At 39.3% G+C, this 25737-nt stretch overlaps 1 protein-coding gene and 1 long non-coding RNA gene across 2 annotated transcripts in view; both read right to left on the bottom strand.

Annotated features, from left to right (window-relative positions):
• Positions 1-25737, bottom strand: part of LOC134571854 (uncharacterized) — a 618817-nt gene that overhangs the window by 56937 nt on the left and 536143 nt on the right. The window lies entirely within an intron of this gene.
• Positions 1-25737, bottom strand: part of NHERF2 (NHERF family PDZ scaffold protein 2) — an 89058-nt gene that overhangs the window by 41359 nt on the left and 21962 nt on the right. Inside the window, exon 2 of the mRNA XM_063430480.1 lies at positions 18340-18576. Coding sequence (XP_063286550.1) covers positions 18340-18576 — 237 coding nt within the window. The remainder of the gene's footprint in view (positions 1-18339; positions 18577-25737) is intronic.

Raw genomic sequence — 25737 nt, 5'->3', positions numbered from 1 at the left:
AAAAAAAATACAAAGTGATAAAATTAATAAAGATAAACGTTTAAACCTGCTCTTAAAATGCCAACAAGAATTTACGGGGGAATACCAATCATTTTTTTTTTAAAGAGAAAAATCATGATATCTGAACAAGGAAAAAAAGTCTGTAAATATATTTCGGAGCCATCTCTGTACTAAAAAGTTAAGTTCGGATTTACTACTAACGAGAACACGCAAGTGTGGCTACCATCACGTGTGTCTGCATGGGAAGATTCTCCAGATACCATAAGAGATCTGTAAAATTGTATAAGTTGCACAATCACACGCACACATTTTGGCAGTTTTCATTGGATTTCACCTAAAGAATAACATGGGATGTGCACCCCAAATCTGGATGGCACCACAATTTCTGGGACATTTGAAAGGTGTCAGACATTTGGAAGTGTCACTATTATTTGAGAGTGCCATTCTCCGACATACACATTTTTCATTATTACAATTTAATCAGAAATAGAGAGTAATGTAATGAACGAAAAGTTTTGTATATTCAAGAACAGGGGTAGGCAATTTAGACACTCCAGATGTGCACTACATCTCCCGTAATGCTTTTCTGGTCATAATGCTAGCAAAGCATTAGGGCAGATGTAGTCCACAATATCAGGAATGTTGCCTATCCTTGTTCTATTCAATAGCTTGTTAAATGTGCCCCCCCTCCTCTAATGTAATTAGTCAAACAATTTTAGAACTGTTGCGTTCTGCAAGGTGCCAAACACTGCCTCCACTACCTCAGAGAGAGAGCTGACGCTAATGACATTGCTTAGGAACTTCTAGCTCTCCGTCGGAAGCAGTGGAGGTGAGAAGCACTGCCCAGGGGACCCTAGGTAAAACGTCAAACAGTTTCTAAAACAGTTTGATTATTTTTGCAATGGAGCAGGTGCCAGGGAACTGCGAGCACCATAAGCACTACACCCCACTGCAGTAGTTACGGTACTTGGAGTGTTCCTTTAATTGAGCCTGTCATATCTCATGTCACAATATACACAGAAGGCAACAATGATTTGCTGTTTGCAAATCCATAAGTTAGGTCTCAATGGAAACATGACAAACTGAGTTGGCAAATATTCTACATTATTGCACCGCACTAAGGGTGCTGCGACACTTGTAACTTTTTTTTCTACCATTACTAACTTCTTCAGCAATAAGCTTTCAATTTTATTTGTAGATTCAAATATAAATCCATGGGTAGTCATTAAAAATAGGACAAGTAATTCTTACTTAAATAATCAAACCCATAAACATCGTTTGGGTACCAGTATGGCACTCTAAGGGGTTAAATCAGTAAACACAAAATTAGGATAAGTTGGTGCCAAAAGTAAAGAAGAACTGGTAAAATCTCCAATTCTGCAACTTTAGCCTAAATTTAGTAGTTAATTTGCCAGCTCACTAGAACCCAATGTATAGTGATTAAATCCCCAAGCATTTAACATGAGATTAACAAATTACTTGTAATGGAAAAGTTGAATTTGCAGAGAATAAACAGTTTGCCTTACTAATGCAACCAACACAGCACGGTCTAAGTGTGTGCAGAAATTATCGCCAAAGCAGATAAGTACTGAAAAAAACGTCTAGTCACGTCTCTATGCAAACTTCAATGAAACGGCCCACGTGCTCATTAATCACTGTCACCTTGAGAATTTTTTTCAAGCGTCATGGTAGCTGAATTATTATATAGAGCCAACATACTCACCAGAGTTGTGCAATAGGAATCAAGACAAACATATATCTCTAACAAAACATGTACGACACACAGGAACAGTTGGCGAAGAGGGCTCTGCCCAAAGGACTTAGAAAGAGGCACATTGCCACGGCTCCCAACAGAACCACTTTTGGCGGGAGAGCCCTGATTTTGGGGTTCTGTTCTGCTTTCCCTCTTTTGTTGAAAACTTTAAGCTATGCAAGCTTTGATTATAGTGGAGTTGATATTTTTTTTCCCGGCTTAAATTGTGCAATATTCACAACAATTTAATGTTTTTTAAAGAAATTAAAGTACATTGTGCACAAATTTCTAGAATTTCAGAACCATGTGCACCAACATCGATCAATTGATCTCCAAACAGAATGCAAAGTTTATGTAGGTTCTATAAATTCCAGAAGCAGAATGGCTCCCAAAATAAACTAAGGTCAAAGGCCTCATCAGATTATGCATCAGAATCCATTGTTGTCAACTGGTTTTTGTCACAGGCTAAAAATAAGCCTAAGAGGAAAAATTTTACTCCTGGGGTGTGGATTCTTCCTCCATCAGAGGCACATCCTGTTAACTCCACCAACGGAAAACAATATCAGCCTCGGGGCCTTTTTTAAAGAGAGACAAAGGACCCTGTAGTCTGAGAAAAGACAAAATGGCAGCCATCCCTGAAGGGAAAATGGCAAACTACAACTATATACTACCCAGTATGAGTGGTTGCCTGGAGGCAAAATACCACAAGAAGATAACATTTCTAAATAAGAAATACCAAGACAAACAATTATAAATATCTGGATAATTTAGCAGAAAGCAATCATGGTATTAAGAAGGAACATTTTCATTTTCTTACGTGTAGAAATGCAACAGATAAAAAAAACTCTGTGGAGGAGGGGGACATTATTGTAATTTGCACTGGGCTGTAGATGTGTCTATGAATAAGGACTAGTGGAGTGTGGAGTCCAAACACTGGAATTCCTGTGTCAGAGACCCTGGCTACTGGTTAAGAATGTTTCAGCGTTTTTGTTCACGGTTATCTTGTACATATTTTGGGCAGGATCATGTCCTGTCCCTTCTTCTGTGCATTACTCATCATAATTGGCCAAAATGTCTGGTTAAATATGTTGGGAAATCTAGTCTATCGCTGTGCAACATTTAGGCCTTAAGTATCCCAGCATCCCAGCTATCACTTTCAGGGGTTATTGCATAGTCTGCGAAGCCTTCCAAAGAGTCTGGTGGCTGTTGCGAGCAGTCAAAGGTAGGTTTTACCTGAAGTTGTCCTTTGTGGCCATCGCCATCTCAATTCAGGTGACCTTCTTCATCTCCTGGTGCTTCATCTCCCAGGAGCCACGTCACTGCTATACTCTCATGCACGCGCGAGAGTACAATACTGTGGTCTATGGACTTCATTCAAATTCCAACGCAGTTACCATTAATATTTAATAAAGACTATATCTCTATGAAATACTAATAAGTGACAGAGCAGCTTTAATACGAAGTTAACATTAACAAATCAATAAAAATCAATTTCGCGAAACCGTTCAACATGTCACAGGTGGAATTTATGTAACGCAATATGTCTCGTGGTCTTGCCTTGTTCTGCAAACAAGAAGGCTCAGGGGCCTTGGTTCAAGTTCAAGAACAATCGGGGAGGTGAAAGGTCTAGATTAAACCTGCATCCACCCTCACAATCCGGCTGTGGAACAATGAGAGCTCTGTAGTAGAGCTGCAAACTCAAACACGCGCTTATAAAGTAAGCTAAAGCCGGATTGTGCATTCTCGGACATTACAATGAAATGCACAGATTTTAGCTGGCAGGTGACCAGTTTCTTTTTATCCACATAACACCATTCAAATAAGATCTACCTACATATGTACAAGTAACATTTAATACTCTGGAAATCCGAGATTAACTGATTTTGGCACGTATTCGCTAAACAGTGAACTGCAGTAAATTAGAAAACCAAACTGCAAAATTTAGCATAAAAGCCGCCGATCTGGACATAATTTCCAACTCCTCTATAATCACTGCTTGGCTATTGTACCCTGAATTATGCAACTCTGTTTTCGGCTTTTATTTTTTATTTATTTTTTTGTAAATTAGTCCTACAGTCTCAATATTTTAATAGCACAATTTAGGCTGGAATAGTCCTACAAGTGGATACATTCTGTTTAGCTATTTTGCCCTAATATATGCAATTTCCTGTCAATTTCCCACAATTCCCTGCTTAAGTAAAAAAAAAAAAACTAATTCTTATTAAAAGATGGTTTCTAGGCGTCTTGGCACAATCTTAAAAGAATCTCATTCACTCATTTGAATACAAAAAAGATACTGGAGTGTTTGAGATGTTCTTTATTTTTTGTAACAGGGGTGAAACACATTAAGAGTTAATTATGTACTAAAATCAAATACACGTTTCCATTCTAGAGACTGCGAGTCTCGTCTAGGGTATAGGTTTCAATATTCCCACACTGTGTTTGCAAAGAATAGAAAAAGGGTTTTTAAATGGCAGGGTTTATTCAAGCAGTAAATGAAGAAAACCGCACAGATTCGCAATCCCTATCGAAACCGTTCCTAACACCCCATCGGCAAAAAAAAATAGGCTTTATTCAATTTCAGATCCGTGGACAAGTTCTACTTTCCCAGCAGACGCTTATTTACCTCCGGTTTTATGACATGTGCGTGTAACGTATACGATCAATATCTGGTTCACTGTGATATAAGCGCTATCATTTCCTGAACATAGCTTGCTGGCTGTTTGCAAAATTAAAAAAAAACAAAGCTCAGGTTTCCATATCCAAACCTTGAAGCAGGATCCCCTTCCCTGCTATGCTGTAACAAGCTCCATCTGTAAGCTGTTTAGTGAATTCCCAGGAGTGGCACGGCCAGACGCAAAGTATGAGTCTATGACGAACAAATGCCATTCACGCTTCTTTGGGGAGCGATCTCCTGAGATAAGGACGTACAATTAAAATTCTAATCGCACTTCGAAGGCGATGACTCTCCCAGATGCCTAAATGGAAATTCGTTAACGGATACAAAATGCATTCCAACCTGAGCAATCACATATTCAGCGTTAAAATAAATTAAACACTTAGCTTGCCCTTTGGTTCTGTTAGGTCTCCAAAAAATTCTCACTTTTACCATTACAGACTGATCCCACCCACGAGGCCCAGTTCATAACTAAAAAAACAGGCAGGACTGTACATATTTAGCAGTCCATTTATACAACATAAGGTCTTATTGCCGCCGGTTTATTTTTGCATAAGTTAACACTATAGCGTTAGGAATATAAGCATTCGTCTTTAATTCTATTGTTTTTAATGTATTTATAATAGTGTCTTCCTCCACCGTGTGAGGGTTGAAGGGGTGAGTTTCACTTATGTTTGAGCCTTCGCCGCGTCCCCCAGTCTTTGTGGGGAAGCGATGCCTCTTTAGCTGAGATCATCATTGTAGATGATCTCAGTCAATCCAATGCTTTCCCGTAGTTAAGCAATGGGAGGCTGCTGCGCATGTGCACCAAAATTACACGCTGAGCCAATCAAATGGTCTCTGTGAGACCATCTGATTTAAATAGCTGAGTTTCACTCAGCTATTTTGGCTGAAGTAACAATAATTGCTGTCAGAGTGACATTTTAACCCTGTAATGTAAACATTCCATTCCTGCAGAATGCCCTTTTAACTTGTAAGCAGACACCTCTCATCCTTAAAGGAACACTCGGGTCACCATAACAACTTCATCTATATGATCGCTGGCTGCTCTAAGCCAATCAGTGGCCACACTTTCTGTAACTGAAATGCATAAGCCAAATGCGGCCTGGGGGACCTGCAGAACTCCACTGGAGGCAAACGTTGGGGTTTAACCATTCAGGAACAGTTTAAGGCCTGAAGGAAAGAGTGTGCCCGGGGGCCTCCTGGTACCATATTACCTGCATTTAGATGAAGTTATTATGGTGACTGGAATGTCCCTTTAAGATGCCCATGAAGTGATATATATTGTATAATCACACACTAACTGCTTGAAAGCTGGACACACTAGAAAAGGAAAAAGGTAGGAGTAACAGAATGTATAAATGAAAAGAGCACTCTAGGTAAGACGGTGCCCAAAATATCCAGGCACCATAACAACTTCACTGAGACAAAGTTTCTATGGTGCAAAACTATTTGTGAAAACATACAAAAAAACGTTATTATCTACGTAGAAAAGAGAAATAAATGAATAAGTAGGAGATGGGTTTTACATAACTTGTCGATTGCACAATTTTTCTAAATTCCATTTATCCTGCACTTCTCGGCCAGACAATAAACCAGATTTGTTTAATAAAGACATTAGGTATGCAAAATACTGCAGCTGACATATGCCAAATCAGGATTCTGTTTGCTATATGCAGCCAGCAGCGTAGTTTTTAAGCCAAATTTATACTATAAACAGTTTACAGTACACAAAGAATTACATATTGTCACGGACAGAACATACAAGAGCAGAAGCGGTCACGAAAGGCTTTCATAAAAACATTGTACGCTATGTGTCTTAAGCAACAAAAACACGCGGACGTCTGACCGGGTGACACCTGCGTCCTGTTAAGTGTATTTTAACACAGAGACATCACCTTACATTACACTGAAAATGGAGACAAAAACTCAATATTGACCCGGTAAAAACAAAAAAGAATGCGGTTAGGTTATCAATTATCAAGTGTCTTCAAAATTGGAAAATTATGCATTAACGGCAGTCAAATTGGCAACCAGCTGACAACGACAGGTTAATGGATTAATGACTGCATTGATATCAAATTATTATGGTCGCTCCCATTTGTGTTTTTAAATGGAAGACAATGTTCCATGGGTTAAGAGGGAGTAAACTTTGTTCAGAGGAATTTTCTTGATTATGAAATTCCAGATAAGAAAATAATCTATAAAATTGCATTTTCACCACCTGATGAGATTGTAAAGATAAATTCTATATAATAGCAGGGAGATGGGCAAAGAGCCTGTTGGCGTTAAGTTTAGTTATTTTATTTTGGGCAACGTGAGTGAACGTACGAGGAAAAAAATATAAAGATTACCCTAAATTAAATTCACAGCAAGCAGGCAGGAAATGTGGTCTGATCTTTACTTATTCTGCCCTTCCTCACGCCCTATCTGCGGCGCTCTGACATGCAGCTGTAATCAGTGGGGCTGGGGGATTTCTGAGAATGGACAATCTGCGTGACACTCAGATTGTATATACAAACCCCGAATCCACAGCTACACACTGGTAACAGGAAACCCAACATGCAGCACTTAGGCAGTACACAGATTGCCAAGTGGATTAAAGTTATTTCAACTTCTAATTATATTGTATCTTATATATATATATATATATATATATATATAACATATATATCAACCAGTAACCATGAGGACGGACTACAATACCCACAATCCAGATTTAGATACTGAGGATAACAGACATTTTTGCTGGTTACTTAGTTGGCTATAGTCAGTCTCAGTTATAGTATAAATACATTCTAACAATTTAAAAATGCTGAAACACCCTGTTTGCAATAAACACAGTGGAGCAAAAAGCCCTCAGGAAAAAAAACTAACTAAAATGACAATAAGCAGCACTCAGACAGATTGCAAAACAGATACATTAGTGATAGCAAAAATGTAAATACGAAAGATTGAGAAAAGAAACAAAAATAGACTGTACAAGTCTATTAAATATTCAGAATTTTAATGTTGTGTTTTTTTTAGAGGTGCTGATTTTCAATGGCCTTTCACTGCCCCAAATTACACATGGCTGCATACAAATCAGAGAGGTCACAGAGTCACAAGTCCCTGACCCAGAATGCAATCTGTTCACCTGAAAGCAATAAATATGTCAGCCGGGGCCATTAACTGAGCCGCATGAGCTGGGAAGCTTTAAATCGCCTGGGAAATTGGACATACGTCTTTTAATGCCACAAAAACAAAGCTGAAATAACGCCAAAAAAACCCACAAAAAAACAGTTCTTAAAGAATTAGGATTATGAGACTTGCTTTTAACCTGTAATATGTAAAACAGAAAACATTCAATTTTTTTTTACAAAACTGATCAGGTTACAAACATAACCATATCAAATCCCATTCGGCACTGGAGAAATTATGTATGATGCAAGGTACGATGCAAGGTGAGGCAAGTAACTCGACTGGATGATGTTGTAACTTTCTGATACAATAGAATGTTAATAAGGAACCCGAAAGGCAGCGATTGGTTAATAAACAACATTTCCGCTATCATTCAGGTTGTCTACTTTCTTCTGGGCTACAACTTCCTATATTGTGTTCAGTATCTCTGTTTGAACAAGCTACATCAAGACACTAAACTATTTAGGAAATCTCTCCTCTCGAATAGGGCTGCTGCAGTGGACGGAAATCAATGCACACATATTCCTCTTATTATTATTATTATTATTTAAAAAGCGCCAACAGATTCTGCAGCGCTGTACAATGGGATACCTGTATCGTCTACCTGCATCGTCTACCTGCATTGTTTGTGCCACTTCTCCCAAAGCACAGTGCGGCACTCAATTATTGTCCTTTGCAGAGCCTTACACTGACTACTAGTGCTCTGCATTCCTCTTCTTAGCAGAGCTGTGTACTTCAAGGCTTACTCCAGCCATCATAAACACTGCAGCCTGCTGTGAGGAGTACCTTGGCCTGTTCCCCAGTAAGGGGCAAACCTGGGCAAATCTGGGTCCTGCCAAGCTCTTGATCTTCCTTAAAGGCAGATTGAAGACATCCTGCAGTAGGATGTCGTAAACCGATTGTAAGCTCATGGGCTATCTAGAAAAGTTCTCTGTATAAAAGATCTTCAGGGGCTTGATCTCTGCCCTCTTTAACTTTACCTGGATTAGTCTGTTTTTATTGTACTGTCTTTTTCCCAATTGTACAGCGTTGCAGAATATGTTGACTCTTTATAAATGCCAGTAATAATAATTAGTCAGTCCAGAACTCTTGTTCTAGACTGGCTAATGACACACCAATGACGCTGCCGCAGGTGGAGTCACACATCCGGCAGCAGACGCATTAAACTCTGTATGTGCAGCGTTTCAAATCACTGAAGTGGTCATGGTGCTTGGAATACCGCTTTAATATATAATCCCTGCAAAACAATGTACTTTCACCATCACCACTGCAGATATTTGTGAAACTTTTTTTTTCCCAGCTAGAGGATCTAGCCAATACCATCATGTATCATGCTGGTCTGTGATAATATGCACGGTCTGAAAGATACTAGTAGTTTCTTTTAAAAATATATAAATTCACCATAAACATATCACATATATTCTGGAGTAAAAAAACGAACAAAGAAATATTCAAAAATAAGCAGGAGGTCCTTTTGATTTGGCAAAAAGTCACTCAGTTTAAAGGGAGAACATTATGTTGTGCTGAAAGTCATTTAAAGGACAGCCCTCAATTTACAGTTTTAAAGCTATGACTCTACGGATCGGTTTTTCCTGCTACCTGCAATATTTTGTGGATTCTAGCATTTAGAACACCGAGCCAAGTCTGGTCAAATAACATCTTGGTGACATTCCAAATTGGATTACTAAAAAGGTCCAATAGATGATTACATAAGGTGCTTTCTCCTTTAGAATTAAGTTTGTACTGGAACATACAATGCTCATTCAGAAGGCAGATTCCTATTCGCACAATGGCCCCTGGTTTAGGGAGGATAAGATCTAGGTTCTGGATCACGGCCAGTTTTGTTACAGTTCTGGTTGATGGCCAATTAGGATGTCTTCCCCACCCCAGCTGATAATCAGAGGACTAGGTACACCACCCAATCCTGACCGGAATGGGAGGTCACTCCTCCTTGATCAAATCTTGAACTATTCGAAATACATTTTTATTACGTGTTATGGGTATATTATAACAAAGTGAAAAATGTAAGTTTGGAATTTCGTAGTGGACAAGCAGTTGTCCACGATCATCACATACACGAGGGCAATCTTGCCAAAACTATTCCTACTGGATAAATATTATCCAGATTTGATCAATATCTCGATTTTAACTAAATTGAATACGATCTCTACTGCTGATGGGGTTGGTTTGAAAATGAATTCTTAGTCAGATAACCTGAGTTCCTGGAGAAGACATCTAAAGATTTCACCATTAACTTAAATACTTGTCCTCGGTGTAGCCACAACTTGGAGACAAGCCATCCAATCAGTATTAGTACAGTATTGGTTTTATAATTTAATTGTTAATTAAGTGTAAAATGCACATCATGTTCCAACATTCCATATTAAACATATTGGGCCAATCATTGAAACTGTATCAAAATAAATTATTAATATTAGCATTTATAGAGAGCCAACATATGATGCAGCGCTTTACAATGATAGAAAGGGGACATTTAGAGGTAAATAAGGCCTTACTTAAAAAAGCTTGCAATCTAAGAGGATTTGAGGTAGTGGTTATATATATATATCACATATTTTGGATGTGTGGATATTACAAAATGAAAACTACATACGGTAATCTGAATTGAAATATGGAAAAGATATCCCATCTTCTTCCACCCTACAGGAGGTGGTATACTTTCTTTAACTGTAACAGGGTTATTTACTAACATGAGAATTGTCGTGAGTTCAAAGTGAATTTTAAATTTAAAGTCACAGGAGCCAAACTGGAACCCTAGCTGAATTGGAGAATGTCACCAATTTGTCTATTTTGACCTTACATTTGACCATTCTCCCTTCAGTGTATAATAACCCTCTAACATTTGCTTCCACACAAGTCATGTTAATATATATATTTTTTGTTCTCTCACACACTTCAAGTTATAATGATGAAAAAATGGAAACAATGCCAAAGTAGAGCCAAAGTCAATAGCATTTCGACATAAACAATTATGTTATAACTCACGTGTTATAACTCACACAGCATGTAAGGGTTTTAATCTCCTTTTGGGGACATGCTCTGTAATCCCACTGCGGCAAACTTACAGTCAAAGGAACTATGTTACATTGGCTGACGTTACGGGTTTATTGTTTCGTTCCCCAGGTGTACAAAATGAATGGAAATTCGACTTCACAAATTCTTGGACAGAAAAATGGAATAAGGTAAAAACAAGACACATGGAAGGGTTACAAGTTAGTTCTGTAAAAAGACACTTATTTGCTATAAAATCATGCTCGTATGTTTACTCTTAGACACCAAACACCGATTGGGGCCTGTGTACTCTGGCTAGGGGCTGGTGTGTGAGAGGAAATAAAGTGACAGATATGTCACTCGCCTCGTATGTGCTCACTGCATTTCTCAAAAACACCTCATTAAAAGAGAATTGCACAGAACAGGCACAATTTGGGCCAGCATCCCCGTATCTCAGTAACATCTGAGAGAATAGACTTACCTATACTGTACCTAACAAGCTACTGACATGCCTATGGAGCACTCAACATACATAAAGCACTTCAGTGGGCTGAAGTGCTTTATGTGTGAAGAGTGTGTCTTCTTTTTTTAATTTTACAAAAAGTACAGATTTCGTTAGACATTGGCACTTTTATAAATTAACCTTGTTACACTCCCTCGGCTGTCAATCAGAAAGCCAGCCCTGTTACTTCCTGGTTTGGTCAGCTTAGTGAAGCTAAATTCAAGAGACAGCAATTGACCAGAGCACCTGCCTTGCAAAGTCTTCTCATTGAGCTGCATTGGAAAGTCTGTGATTGGACAGTCACAGAAAGTTTGGGTGGGGTTAGAAGGGGAGGTCTTCCAAAGGCAGCAGACAATATCTTTTTAGACATACCCACAACGAATAATTAAATACATACATACATGTTTTCTATGGGAGTATATCTACTAAATAGTGATGTTTGGAAAAAAAAAAAAAAATTCGGCCAGTGAAGTGACACATTTGTGCGAAATGTAGGCACAATGTTATGATTTTGAGCACTACTACAACTCGGTAACACTCACAATTTTATATTGCAGTTCACAATAATATGGTTTTTAATGAATACATATTATATTTTTTTTACTGTTATGCAGTTTAAAAATTAAGAGGATTAGGAAACACAAAATAGGTATAAGTTTGTATCTATACATTTGCTAGCAATTTGGCCAGTACAAAGCCGGATAAAAATTATATTTCCCATACAATGACTTTAACAGAGTTCGAATTCCCGACGTTTAGTAATTAATCCTGCCAGACAAGTTTATAATGACAGGTGAACTTTAACAATGCAAGAAGAAATAAATTAGCACTTCTGGTTGGGCTGGTGTCTATTTTCACCCAGGTAATGGCACAATTAAAATAGCTAATAAAATGACCAAGGACTGAGTTGTAATTATCTGAGATCGCATTGTTCTCAGATAATTAGTTTGATTTGTACAAGGATATACAATGTGCTTGTTTCCAATGCCAGCCTTGGCAGACAGATACATAGCATCATTGGCAATGCCAACAAGAATAGACAGAAAATAAAGAGTCGGAGAATAATCACTTATTGTGAAGGCAATGTCCACAGTAAGATGTTGTAACCTTGCATCTACAGCAACGTCTGCTCATCTGCTCCGCTTATAATACAGGGTGGGCCAAAATTCAGAGTAGGATTTGACAGGTAAATAACTTGTTAGTATTGACTCAATGCATCTCTATAAGGAAATTCAGCATCCCCATGCAGAGCGTGGAGACGCTGAACGGCAGGGCTGCCTACTGTGCAGCCCTGAGCCAGGAAGCCTCTCCAGTGGCCATCTGAGGAGTGGCCACTTGGAGATGTCCCTAGGGGCAATGTAAACACTGCCTTTCCTCTGAAAAGCTGTAGTTGTTCTGGTGACTATAGTGTCCCTTTAAGGCAGTATGAAGAGCTTTTTGTTACATCTGTTGCTGTTTTTTCTACCCATGGCCTTGATGATGCCTTTAGCTGCAAGTTTCTTTGCAAATGAAAGACAATTCTCTCTGGAAACAGACTAGTTCTTTCTCCCTGCACAGATGCCTGTATAACAATTATTCAAGCAAAGCCTACAGAGACTCGCAGCTCAGGAACCCTCTTAACGAGGTGCAAATTGCCAGAACGCATTGCAAAACACAAAATGAGCCACGGGGGCACAAAAGAATCTCGTTCATTATTCTGCTGCGGCTAATTGACAAGTTAAGGCAATTCACAATTTTAGATTTAGAAGGGGTAAAGAAAAAAATAAGAAATGCCCCCGAAACATTATGCAACATTGCCTGCTGTCTGGGAGTTATGCAACACTGTATCTTCGAACGGTTTAACCCCAAAGTTGCTTCCAGGAGCGATGTCCACTCACCCCTTCTGTATTTTTCAGATTGAAGAAGCGCGGAGCGCCGGCTGGCAGGGGCGCCGCTGATTGGCTGAGAGTGGTCAACTGGTGCTCTCAGCCAATCCGTGACTCCCTATTCACAAAACTGGTTTGGAAAAGATATTTGTGAAATGCCAGTTTCTTTATTAGCGCCCGGTTAGCAACACCATCCATTTCAGGACTCCATGAAGGACATACTTGAAAACGAGAGAAATCTCAATGTACCCTTCCTGGTAAACTATTTTATAAATAAAAATAAAATGACTATGAAATTCAAGTACATATTTTAATATAGGGCTCACAATTTCAAGTTCTAGGCTACCAAACAAAGTAACAAAAGCTACCAAAGAAATGTTACTTGCCACTGCAAGAGGAAATTTAAAGCCTTGTTTTATGTATACACTTGCTGGTAATTTCGCCAAAACAGTGTATAGAATGAATATATATATATATATATATATCTACCAGAATGTGAACCTGTCATCTAAACAATAGGTTCACCTTTGATATAGCTTTTACTTCCATAAAAAAACAAAAGTGACAATTCTTTTGCTACCTGGGAGATGTAACTTTGCAGATCCAAGCTGATTTATATTACCTGTGTTACCTGTCACCTGGCAACTGCTTTTGATGTCATTATGAATAGTTGCAAGGGGCCTTGTTTCATTTATTGACTGTATGTAATACTGGGAGTCTGTTAGCTTGGCACTGAAATATAGAGGCCCCCAGCTCAGCAAAATATGGCTTGTACCTCTAATCCTTTTAACCCGTTAATGTCCCATGACTTCCGAACACCTTATTTTAGCATTAAACGCCATACGTCTCTAGCAGTACAGACTGCATGTCACTATATCTTGGGTTTTATATTAATAAATATATTTCATGAGGTCATAGACCATCATCGATGCTTAGGGGACTAAAGAACCGTAGGTCCATGGACGATCATGAACCTGAAATGAAAGGTGTTTGATGGCACCTGGTTTCAGCACAAACTAACAAAGTAAACAGACATTAAAAATATGTTCTGTTTGTTTTAGCAGTGTGGTCACGATAATGTCCCCTGTGTGATTGATGTCCCATGGTATACTCATGTGGACTCTGACTCACGGATCTGCTCAGCGTGGAGTTACGTGTAGTGTAGCACGCAGCAACTAGAGAGAGTTTAAGTTAAGCTATAGAATTATGGGTAGAGCCTGGAGTTAGAGCTGGAGATGATAAGATTTGGGGTTTCATTAACTCTTTCATTACAGGGTTGAGCAGCTAAAGCATTTAGTCAGCCTGGTGTTGGCCTTTTCTATTTTAAAAATAAAGGATTTTAGAGAAAGATGACATTTAAAACAAAATAATAAAAAGAGATGTCACAGTAGGCCGGCAGGAGCAAGTATGAAATTAAAATGTTTGTCCCTGAGAGCTTCTAAATATAGCTTCAGAAAGTGCGTCGGCTCTGTGCTAACTCAATTACTGACGCGTTCCCCTGGGTCATTTTATTTCTTTAATACCTGTGGGTACTGTCGCAGGGAAGAGTTCTACCCAATGCTTTAGTGTCCTCACGTGGAGTTCAGCTTTTGATGATCACTGCTTATAACCTTCACACCGGTTTTCGTGTCAGGGGCCAAAGTACACAATAATGTATGGAACGAACCCAGGAAAAAAGAAAGGCACAGAACAAATTATCTGGCAACGCGTTTAAAGCGGTTTAACCCTTCCACAGCTTGTACAATTCTAGTAATAAGTGAATGTTATATATAGTATTTTGTCTATAAACATAGGAGGGTTTATTTTCTAAACCAGGAGTGCGCAACTGTTAGGCACTCCAGATGTTGTGACTACATCTCCCCTGATGCCAGCATTATGGGTGTTAAAGCATTATGGGAGATGTAGTCCACAACAGAAAATTGCCACAGTGAAATGCGGTGTATTTATACCTTCCCTGCGCGCACCTGATCTCTGACAACTCTCTTGTAATTTCTGTTACGCAGGAAGCATTATGCAAATCAGACAGACAGACTGAGACATAGACAGACAGACGGACAGATCATATAGACAGAGAAAAAAAACTGGCTGCTAGTGTTTAATGAATTCAACTGTAAGTTCCAGCTGGCAACTACTCCTATAATGCTGTGCCGACCTTCGTGGCAATCTCAGCGTTAAAATAAAGTCAGCAGTTATTTAGAGCTTTAAATATATTTATACCCAACGGCGAAGATTGAGCATTGAGTCTCCCACACAAGGTAATTTTTAGGGAAGAAAATATTTTTTTTTAATGCAATCTCTGTTTCAATAACTTGCATTGTCTGAAATGTCTCTTAGTACAGTTTCAATTTAAGGTGTTTTTTTTTTTTTTTTTAAACCAAGGTCGTTAATATCTATTACTTATGCATGCTGCGTAAAACAGGCACTTGAGACTGAACAATACATGAAAAAAGGGAAGCGTGGACCTGCAGGTTAACTCTTTACGTGCCAATGGACAGAGTTACACCTTTTATTGCTCATCCCCTGAGTGATTGATATTACTGCTTCTTTTTCTGAGCATCATAGTAGCTGTTCACAGCATGGCAAGTGTTGCACATCTAGTACAGATCCTTTTCAGTGATCACAGCATTGTCCTGCTAAGGGTCCAAGCAGAATAGTCAGCACCCCCCACCCCCATGTCTCTTTAGTAACTGGAAGAAAAAAACCTTTCAAACAAAAAGTCTACTACTTGGCTGTGACCCCATCTCCCCTCTTCTTCACGGATCTGTTTTATGTTACTTAAAACATTTTCAGTTCACCAGCTAATGTTTGCAAAAGACAAAAACAGCCCCCTCCCCCCACCGCAGGGTTGTGGGAATGTGAATCGTCATGGGGGAGCAGAAACAGGCCCCTTTGAATGAGCAAAACTGGAGGAAACAGAGGTCTGCAGCTTACGATATTCCGAGAGCTAAACTTAGGCTCCACCAACCCAGTGGTAGTGTATGACTATTGAGTCTAAAAGCATACTTTCCAAGTGTCCCTGTTTAGAAAGGACAGTCCCTATTTTGGTCCATATTGGTCTGCCAATCTTTTTCTATGTTAAATGTCCATATTGTCTCGGTCCAGAGCTCCATTATGTTGGTGTGTATGAGTGTATAACTGAGTTTTACAGAAATAATATTCACATTGTCCTTAAAGCAATGTGAGCACCATACCCACTACAGCCTGTTGTAGTAGTTATGGTGGTATCAGGCAGTTGGCATGTCAAAAAAATAGAGAGGAAAGTTCTAAACATAAAAATGCATGGGAGTGTATGTGTCCACATTAAAAGGAGGTCTACTTTAGCTATAATTGACAGCAAAGAAAAACTGCACATCCTTCACATGTCCACAAAAAAAGGGTTGCTATGCCTTTAAAAGGTACTCTAAGCACCTGAACTGCTACAGTTTATTGTAGTAGTTATGGTACAAAGAATCATTGGGTGTGAGCCCTCTGGATTTTATCAAACGGTTTGAAAAACTGTGACTCTCTCGTTATCACCCCCTCCAAATTAGTACAAATGTGGGTGTCAATAACAGGATGCAAAGCGTTGGGCTAATCTACCCTTTTATTAAAAAAAAAGGACAGACTGCGCACCAGAACTGCTACATTGAGCTGTATTGGTTAGAGTGCTTAAAATGTCCCTTTAAAAGAGGAATTTATGACTGGATGAGTTTTGGGCCAAGAGTGTTGCAAGAATTGGGAAAAACAAAAAACAGTGTGAGCTCAAGGCCAAAAACACTGAGAATATTCGCTCCTGACCTGCTTCACATATACACGTCATGTGGTTATTTGAACATTTACATGCTGCAGGCCTTCATGACTCTAAAATATATCAGATAACAATTAAGGGGAAATGGACATGGGAAAGGTGATTTTTTTTAAAAAGTATTATGGAGGAAAACAAACTTGACTTGGGAAATGTGCTCAGCGAAATTAATTCAGTTGTCAAGAAGTGGCCAAGAGATTTTTGTTAAGCAGTTAGTTGATAAAATAATATTTCGAGGAAGTTTATTGTTTTTTTGTTTCTTTTACATTTTCGAAACCAGTTCAGCGTTTTTTGTTCTTTGTTTGTTTGTTTGTTCCTTTTTAATAATTAGAATAATATCTACCAAACTTAATATGAAATGCTAAAATAAATGAAAAAAATACAACTTTAAAAATAGAAATACATATTTTACTATTAAATAAAATTTAGTGGAGATAAGCATAGGAGTTTATTCCCAAAATACCGAACTGTAGAATATATATATATATATATTTTTTTTTTAAAACTAAATTGCACAAATGTTGCAATTCTGTTTTAAATCGAATGCATTTTAGTTGTTTAGCAAAGTCCCTTACACCCTTACTGTATCTTTAAAGAAAAATCTTGTGAATGGTAAATTAAAAGTAATCTAATCAGCTGACCTGCGGCTTTGCATTCTACGTTATCATGTGACTTTTGCGGTAACGCTCACTGTGCTGCTTTATTGCGGAGTGCATGAAGGTCCTATTAACTCAATACTCTAAGAGAGCTATGTTAATTCCATGTCTGCCGCTGAATATAAGCATTCTATAGATTACCGTAGTGTGGTAAGAAATGAACGTAGTCAGATGTAGATAAAAAAAAAAAAATGCCCACAAAAAGATAAACGGTCAAAAAAGCAGCATTTTATGGAAAAGTAATAAAATAAATAAAGTTTTTAAGCAGTTACAATAGCATTCATAATACAGATAAGAATGCTGGGGGTTTGCTTATCTTGAACTTAGATCTTTTCAACACCCAGCATGCACGTGGCCAGGTGGCTTATCTACTAAACGGTGAATAGTGGAACATTATTAGGGAATTGCAAATTTAGGTCAACAAAGCTCCAAGTGCTTTTCCAGTTTGGTTATTTGGACAAAAGAAAAATGCAATTCCCTTAGTAAACGTGAATAGGATTTTTCACTAATACATTTCGAATTTAAGGTCACGAACAGCAAATTCAGCTATTCTTTAATTTCAGTTAATTTGTTTTGACTTTAAATTTGAATTCACTTAAAATTCCAGATAAGTCTCCCGTTTGTGAATAACACGGAAAGTTTCCCTGATCATATATTACGTAGTTGCAAAACAAGAAGTATGATGTTTATAATTACAAAAAATCTTAAAACAGCTGAAAGGTTTTAAAAAGCATTAACGAGGCATATATATGGTTGTTAAGAGCTTTATTGATTTAAGCTATTTTAGACTACTACGGTGTTCTAATGAGGTTTTGTTTTTCACAAGCAATTTACTCCTATATATTTCATTTTTTGCCATTGATTAGGTAATACAATATTCGGGCATTGCCCGTCACTGCCAATCACGTACCTGCTTCCCATTCTCTGCGCTGTGGTTGTTCTGTAACTTGTCCTCGTGGCTTGTATCTTCTTTCGATTTCCAGATCTCCCCGTTGTTATTCCCCCCAGAAGGTGAGCTGGGAGCGCTGGAGTTGGGTAGAGATTCGGTCGTTGAGCGGTCATCTTTAAGACGCAAGTGTTCGTCTGTTTCTCGGTCCACCACCAGCAACCGTGTCTCATTTTCAATCGCCTTAATACGCTGAACCACCTGGGTAGTGAAAAGTTAATAGTTTGAATTAATCTGTGTAAACGGATTGTGTAAAAGACTGAGATTATTAAAAGTCTCACAAAAAAATATAATAGATATTAAGTTCAAAGTTCTAAAAATGAAGCGATTGTCATGGAAACCATAGGAATGTTCCTGATGATGCTATTGGCTTCCAAGGAGACTGCTCCACTTTGAGAATGCTGCATCACTTTACCAAAGTAAATCTACCCCATACACTCCGCATTAACACTCTCTACAGTCCACTCCATATGTTGTAAACGTCACCTACTCTAATGCTTTGCCAGCATTATGGCTGTAAAAGCATTATGGGAAATACAGTCCACAACATCTGGAATGCTATAGGTTGCCTACCCCTGGTCCAAACCTCGATGATCTCACGCTCATTCTATGCTAACTATAAAGCAGGTTTTAATAGAGTTATAAATGTATTAGAATGACGTGGAGAGAGGATAACTATAATATCCTTAAAAAATTACACACAGAGGTGGATGTTAAAAGAAAAACTCCGTAGCCCCCTTATTTTCCTTTTAATGGCTATTAATACTTTGCTAATTAGATATTTTTAACTTTTTTTGCATCATATCATAATTGCGTTTTTTGAGCCAGAAAACTAAATAATTCACGTTAATAAACTGAATATAAAAATAGCACTCCTGAGAACATCCTTTGATAATTGTTCTACATCCTCTGTGAGCCCATAAAAATATACAAGGACCCCTCGGCTCTCTGGTTTTGCCGTGCTCGCCTTTGTTTACAGAAGCTGCGTGCACCGATACATATACTCCCCAAGGGGAGTTCTGTACAATTTAATACGCCCAGATTTATTTATGGAAAAAACAAAAATCTTTTTTAGAGGGACAATGATCATTGTTCTGAATTCTCGGGCATTTTGCCCGCAGTACAGATTCCCACTGACCAAAAAAAAAACGTATTCATAATTCAACGTTCCCCTGTGAAAAAAAGTAAAAAAATTAAATTAAATTAAAATAAAAAGTCAAATAAGAAAATACCTTCAGAACATTTCTCCTTTCTGATCACGCAAGGAGTGAGACTAAGAGTTCTTTTTAGAATCAATTCAAGAAATGCTTCCCTGTACTTACTGTGGGGTGTTTTTACATAAAACATACAAATACCCATTTACTTGGCATTTATTTGTGGATATACGAGAACACACCTTAGCACCATTGTTCTCGGCATAGCTATGCCCCAAATTTTTTCAATGGTTGATTATATCTATACAATGAGGATTGAGACATACGAGAAGGTCATATAGTTAGTGCCAGCCTGGGCCAAGCTGCACCCATGCCAAGATTCAACCAGCTGTTAAAGCTTGCTATCGCAATGTCATTTGGCATTGACTGCCAATGGGACAACACAATAGACTGTTGACGAATTAAGGCACAGCATGCATAATACAATCAGGATAGGCCTTAAGAAAGTTACTCTGTGTTTGTCTTACAAATAACAATAAGAAGACCTAGCAAGCCTGACCAACGTGAACTGATAGGTAAAAAGAAAGCTCATTTGCCACTTCTAACCCGTGACCTTTTCTGAATTCAGCTTGACCACATATGCAAATAAGCTGCTGCATTGTAAAACCTAAATGTGAGGGCAAAATAATGATGTCATGGGAAGAAAAGTAGACATTTTTAGTTAGTAACTCTGAATCTGACTTAGAAGGAACGGAAATAGAAGAAATTATCTAAGCTCCATAAATAGGATGCACTAAGGGGACTGACGATTCTGCATCAATTGACTTTGATTAAATGGAATATAAGGTGTAAAAAGAGACCATGTTTTAGAAACAATAACTGTACTAAGTGTGCAGATACATATAGATGGCAAATATTGCAAGTTAAAAATGAGAAGGGCACATGCAGAATTTAGGACTTTTTTAAGATACGGCTTCCCAGTGGAATCCTAAATATTGTCTTTACATAGCTTGTGCTATACCTTTAATCTGTTAGGACCTAGCAGTGCCCTCTAACCTTCCAACTCCATGGACCACACAGACCTGCGATGCCAGGGTAAACCTTCAAGCAATGCTTTTTTTGGGTCTTCACACCATGCAAACCCCGGAATAGGTATGTTTCTAGAAAAGGGCTTAAAAAACCATTGATGATCGAGAACACCACCGAAGTTCAAGGGAATATAGAAAATAATCTGTACTACACTCAAGTTTTAGGATATTCTCTGATAGAAGGACATCATCTCATCTACTCACAACTCTAATCTCTTCTAGCTGTCCAATATTTCCAAACTCCCAAGGATTTCACATTGCAAGTTATCGAGCATATCACAGGTATCCAAATACACAAAGGACTATATGTCCTATGGATTTTGGCAAGAATCTAGGGTCGAAGGAAATTTCTCCACTCTCTGAAGACAAACTTCTGCTTTCAATGCCTATACTAAAATACTGCACTATATTCCGTTTCCTGTCGTCTTGTTTTCCATTATTATCCCACTCTAACCGGAATTGAGAACACCCATAAGGTGCTGCATCCCTGCACCCCTCAATACAGTATCCATTCAAGGCCAGAAAAAGGGAGACTGGTTTGGGGAGTTCAAGCTGTCTACCTGCACTAAACAAGGGCAAGAATTCTAATACTCTATATTTCAACGTTCTATTATCGTCCACATCCAAAGCCTTTCACTGCTGTAGCAAAGATCGCTAATAAAAAGGCCTATTTTCCTCTCCTATATATATTTCTATCTACAAGGATAACGAGATATGTAGCACATGACTGTCATCAAAACAGAGTACTTCCAAAATAGTAAAATTATAAGATTTATTCCTTCTTACAGCTATAATATAAAGCTTGTTACTATGTAAAACCATTATAATTTGCTAATCTGGGCCATACAGTGAAATGATTATAACATGTTACATTTGACACCGAATTACGGTACATCTAGTTGAAAGCTATAGCACATTTAGAAAAGTATTGTACAAGTATTTTTTTTTTTTTTTCATAAGGATGTCAAAAACAGAGATTACGGTATTTAATTACGGCACTTTCTTCAGAATCAGAGTGAATGATCTCTCAGGATTTAATTAAAGCTATGAGGCCATCCAGAAATAACTAAAAACATAAGGGGCAAAAATCAAAAACAAGACATCAGCCATAAATCAGATTCGGGACGCAATGTGACAAACTGCTCAGTGACATCGTTCACTAAAAAAAAAAAAACAATGTTACACAGAGTTCCGTGACAATAAGTATAATGGGACAATGACAGAGCCAGCCACTATGTGACACAGCCTTCTTAACCCCTTAAACGTCACTGTTGACATTTTATAGTGCTTTGGCATAGCCATTACTTGATGAAAAGATTTGTGGCTTACGCTATAATCCCAAGAATAATCTCCTCAAATTTCAAATATGTGCATGAGCTATGGAGCTGAGGGCAAAGCAGATCATAAAACCTATAGAGATATGGGGATCAGTGGGCAATAAAGATAATGCACGTCTATTGAGAAATGGAACACATGAAATTGGTGATAATGCCTCATATTATCCATCGTCCAGAATATGGCCTTTTTGCACTTCATGAAACATTACAAAAAGTTGCAAATGTGTTCCCCTGTTTTGTTTATACGCTGCAGGGTTAATCCAATGGCTGTCTTCCGCGATTCTCAGTGTGAAAATCGCATTGTACTCACGCAGTGTGAGTTCAGATACCCATAGGAAAGCATTGAGTAATGCTTTCCTATGGGCGGTTTGAATGCACGTGGCTCTGCCCGCGCATGCGCATTCGGCTCTACTCAGGAGCTGACGTGGGCAGGGGGAGGAGAGGTCACCAGCGCCGAGAAAGCCCGGCACTGGATTAAGGTAAGTGGCTGAAGGGGTCTTAACCCCTTCAGCCCAGCGGGAGGGGGCCACGAGGGAGGGGGGGGACCTAATAACCCTATAGTGCCAGCAAAACGGGTTTGTTTGCCTGGCCCTATAGTGCTCCTATAAGGGTGCCTGTCAATCGAAAACTCTCTTCGATCAATAAAAGAGGATTTTGTAAGTGGAATTCTCAGTTGCTTTTAATCCGCAGCACTAGAATATTAGGTTTTTAAAACAACCAAAATATGTAACACTTATGACATCACTAAATAAGGGCACTTTGTTAGAGACATAATCCGCCCTTTAAATGCAAGTCTACACTTGTTATATTATCAATACTGGCCATACTGCCTGTCATGCTGTTATCAATACTGGCCAAACTGTGTACACTCAGTAACATGAAAAAGGGAAAAAAACGCGTCTATCACATAACAGTGAAAAAAAAAAAATACACAAAGAAAAACCCGCCTTCTTTCAAATTAAAACGAAATGTTTAGCAAAAAACAAAAAATCACAATCAAGTTCAGTGCCACCAAAGAATTTTTGCAAATGAACAGTAATACAAATTTTTGATTTGCTGCCGCGGCTTCCCTCTTTGGCATCCATAGGCGTCACGGTATGAGAGCTGGAAACTAACAGTCCCAGCTCTCATACTCACTGAGATCAAAATAAAGGGCTTGGGGGGTAGGACTGAAGGCACTATAACAACTTGTAAAAATAACAATTGGTTAGAACCTTTAAATGAAAATCCTCATTAGTGAACGTTCCCTTTAAAACAAAAGTCCAAGCACCATAACTACCTTGGATAGAATATAATGTCCACTGTCCCTGCACACACTATCGCAATTTTTTTTTTTTTTTTTAAATCATTGCAACTATAATCCCACCTCTCCGGTGAGATAGGTTGCAGAAGGAAGCTAATCTACCTGTCTATGTACTTTAAACCTCATGCATCCACCCTATGGGCTCTTGCCGAACAAGTCACAGCCAATGTTGGGTACATGCATGGTCATTCCATCATCTCTTGCTCCCTTCATAAATACTATCGGGCCTATTCACTAAAGTGATGATTCAAAATTAATTTGAAGTGAATTTCTTTTTTTATTCTTTATTTTAGCAGAGCTTTGCAGCAAACCAGGTAAATAACAAGCCATGTTTCAGGTAAACACCAGATTAGCATGGGGGGAGTGGGCAAGTGGGGGCGGAGGGAAGTGGAGTCCATTGGCCGCTACATGGCTAACGTGAGAGCGCCACTCTATTTTTCAACAGGTGTCTCTAATCAGTTGCCAGTGAGGTCTATAGTTGTGAACTAACTCAAAACATGAAAAGAAAAAGGAAATAAACAGAAGCAGAGCCATCAGCAGGGAGCCCAGTGCGAGACAGTTCTTGCTGCGTGCTCACCCCCGGTGGGTTCAGGTAATTGTGTCCTGCGAGCCTCCAGCTCTCTGTACAAACAGGACTGTGGCGTCAGGGTTCCAGGTGTCAGTGGGGGTAGCTGTAGTTGGGTTTGCGGTGTGGTCTACAAGTCCCAGTTATGATAGGAAGGCAGGTGCTTCGGCTTCCGAGGTGAATCTGAAGCCCTTGTGTGAGGCCACCAGAGTCCCAGCTGATCCCCATGTGTAGTTTATCCCCGTGGCTCGTAATTTCTAAGTGGTCTGTTCCATGGACTTGAGCCACTGGCGGGTAGCTCGCGGCAGGTCTTGAAAGAAGGATAATGATGCTTCTTCAAAGATGAGTGGCGTACTGCCTCTCACGGCGTACATGATCTGACTCTTATCTTGGTAAGTCATGCAGCGCAGTATTACTCAGGTTAGGTGCTGATGTGGGGGATCCTGCCACTCTGTAGACTCCGTCGATGGACACCCGTTTTGCAATTGGGTGAGGTAAGATTGCAGCTAGTAGCCTCCGAATGTAGTGTGGTAGCTCTTCGGCAGTAATAGTACTTGGAATGCCATGAATTTTAACATGGTTTCGCCGCTGTCTGTCCTCCATGGTTGTCATTTCAAGTGACAAGGACATCTGGTGATTGTGGAGTTGTTGGATAGCAGTGACATCAGTTTGCACTACTGTTATTGTAGCTTCTGAAGCTTATGCGCCGTTAGTGACCGCCTGGATCTTAGTTTTGAAGAGATTTTGTTCTGCTGCCCAGACTCTCTGTATGTCCACCAACAGGACCTTTAGGTTGCTTTTGTAGTGGGAGCTGAGCCATCAAAGGGTTCTGAGTTCTGAGTGTGTCCACTTTGAGGGCCTGTTGGAGCTTCCGTTGTCGGGTCCTCCGGTGCGGTATCAAGCGCGGCCTTGCCCATGTCTCCGGGTTGCATTCTGGATTGCACAGGCCTTTGGAGCATTATCCCAATATCCCTGCCTTCAGGCTTCTGGGAACGGAGGCCCATGGCCGGCATGCGTTCTGGCAGGGCCAGTGAGTTAACTGATGTTCTCTCTGTTAGTCCGCCAAGGATGAATTCCAATCCGAGGATCGGTGGCGGGAAGTAGGCCTTGGTTTTGTGGCGCAGCCTAGGCTGTTTCGTCGGTTCAAAAAAGGCATCTAGTGATGCAGCCCGACCTGGGGAATCATGGGTAATGTATTTTTCAGGATGGATAAGCAGGGTTAAGGAGTATTTTTCTTGTTTTTTCTGCCGATTGTGAGGAGCTGTTGTAAATGGCGACTGATCTAATTTGAAGTAAATTTCACATCTAAGGCAAAGTAGCCGAATTAAAAGCATAGCTCTCCAAGAGTGTTTTCAGTTCAACTATTTTTACCTTGAAATTCAAGGAACACTATAGTCACCTAAATTACTTTTGCTAAATAAAACAGTTTTAGTGTACAGATGATTCCCCTGCAATTTCGCTGCTCAATTCACTGTCATTTAGTAGTTTAATCACTTTGTTTCTGTTTATGCAGCCCTAGCCACACCTCCCCTGGCTATGATTGACAGAGCCTGCAGATGTAATTTACCTTAAAGCGGCACTGTCATGCCGAATTCCGTTTTTTTTTTTAACCCCCCTCCCGCCTCAACTACATCCAATCGACCCCCTAGTCATCCCCAAATGCCCCTAAGCCCCCCAGATTACCTATTTTTTATTCTTTATTTTCTGCCCCGATCTATATTCAGGGCGCCGCCATCTTTGTGTGGGTAGGTGAAGTCCCTGTGGGACACGTCATCTACCCACACTAGATAGCCTGTGAGATTCCCGCACATGCCCAGTGAAACATCTGGACATGCGAACGGGAATTTCACCTATTCATTCATTCATCAGACAGACGAATGAATGAATAGAAAAAATCAGACGAACAAACTAACAC

The sequence above is a fragment of the Pelobates fuscus genome, chromosome 8, assembly GCF_036172605.1.
Source record: "Pelobates fuscus isolate aPelFus1 chromosome 8, aPelFus1.pri, whole genome shotgun sequence".
Lineage (NCBI taxonomy): Eukaryota > Metazoa > Chordata > Amphibia > Anura > Pelobatidae > Pelobates > Pelobates fuscus.
The sequence above is the reverse complement of the archived record's forward strand: the minus strand, read 5'-3'. Positions and strand labels throughout refer to the sequence as shown.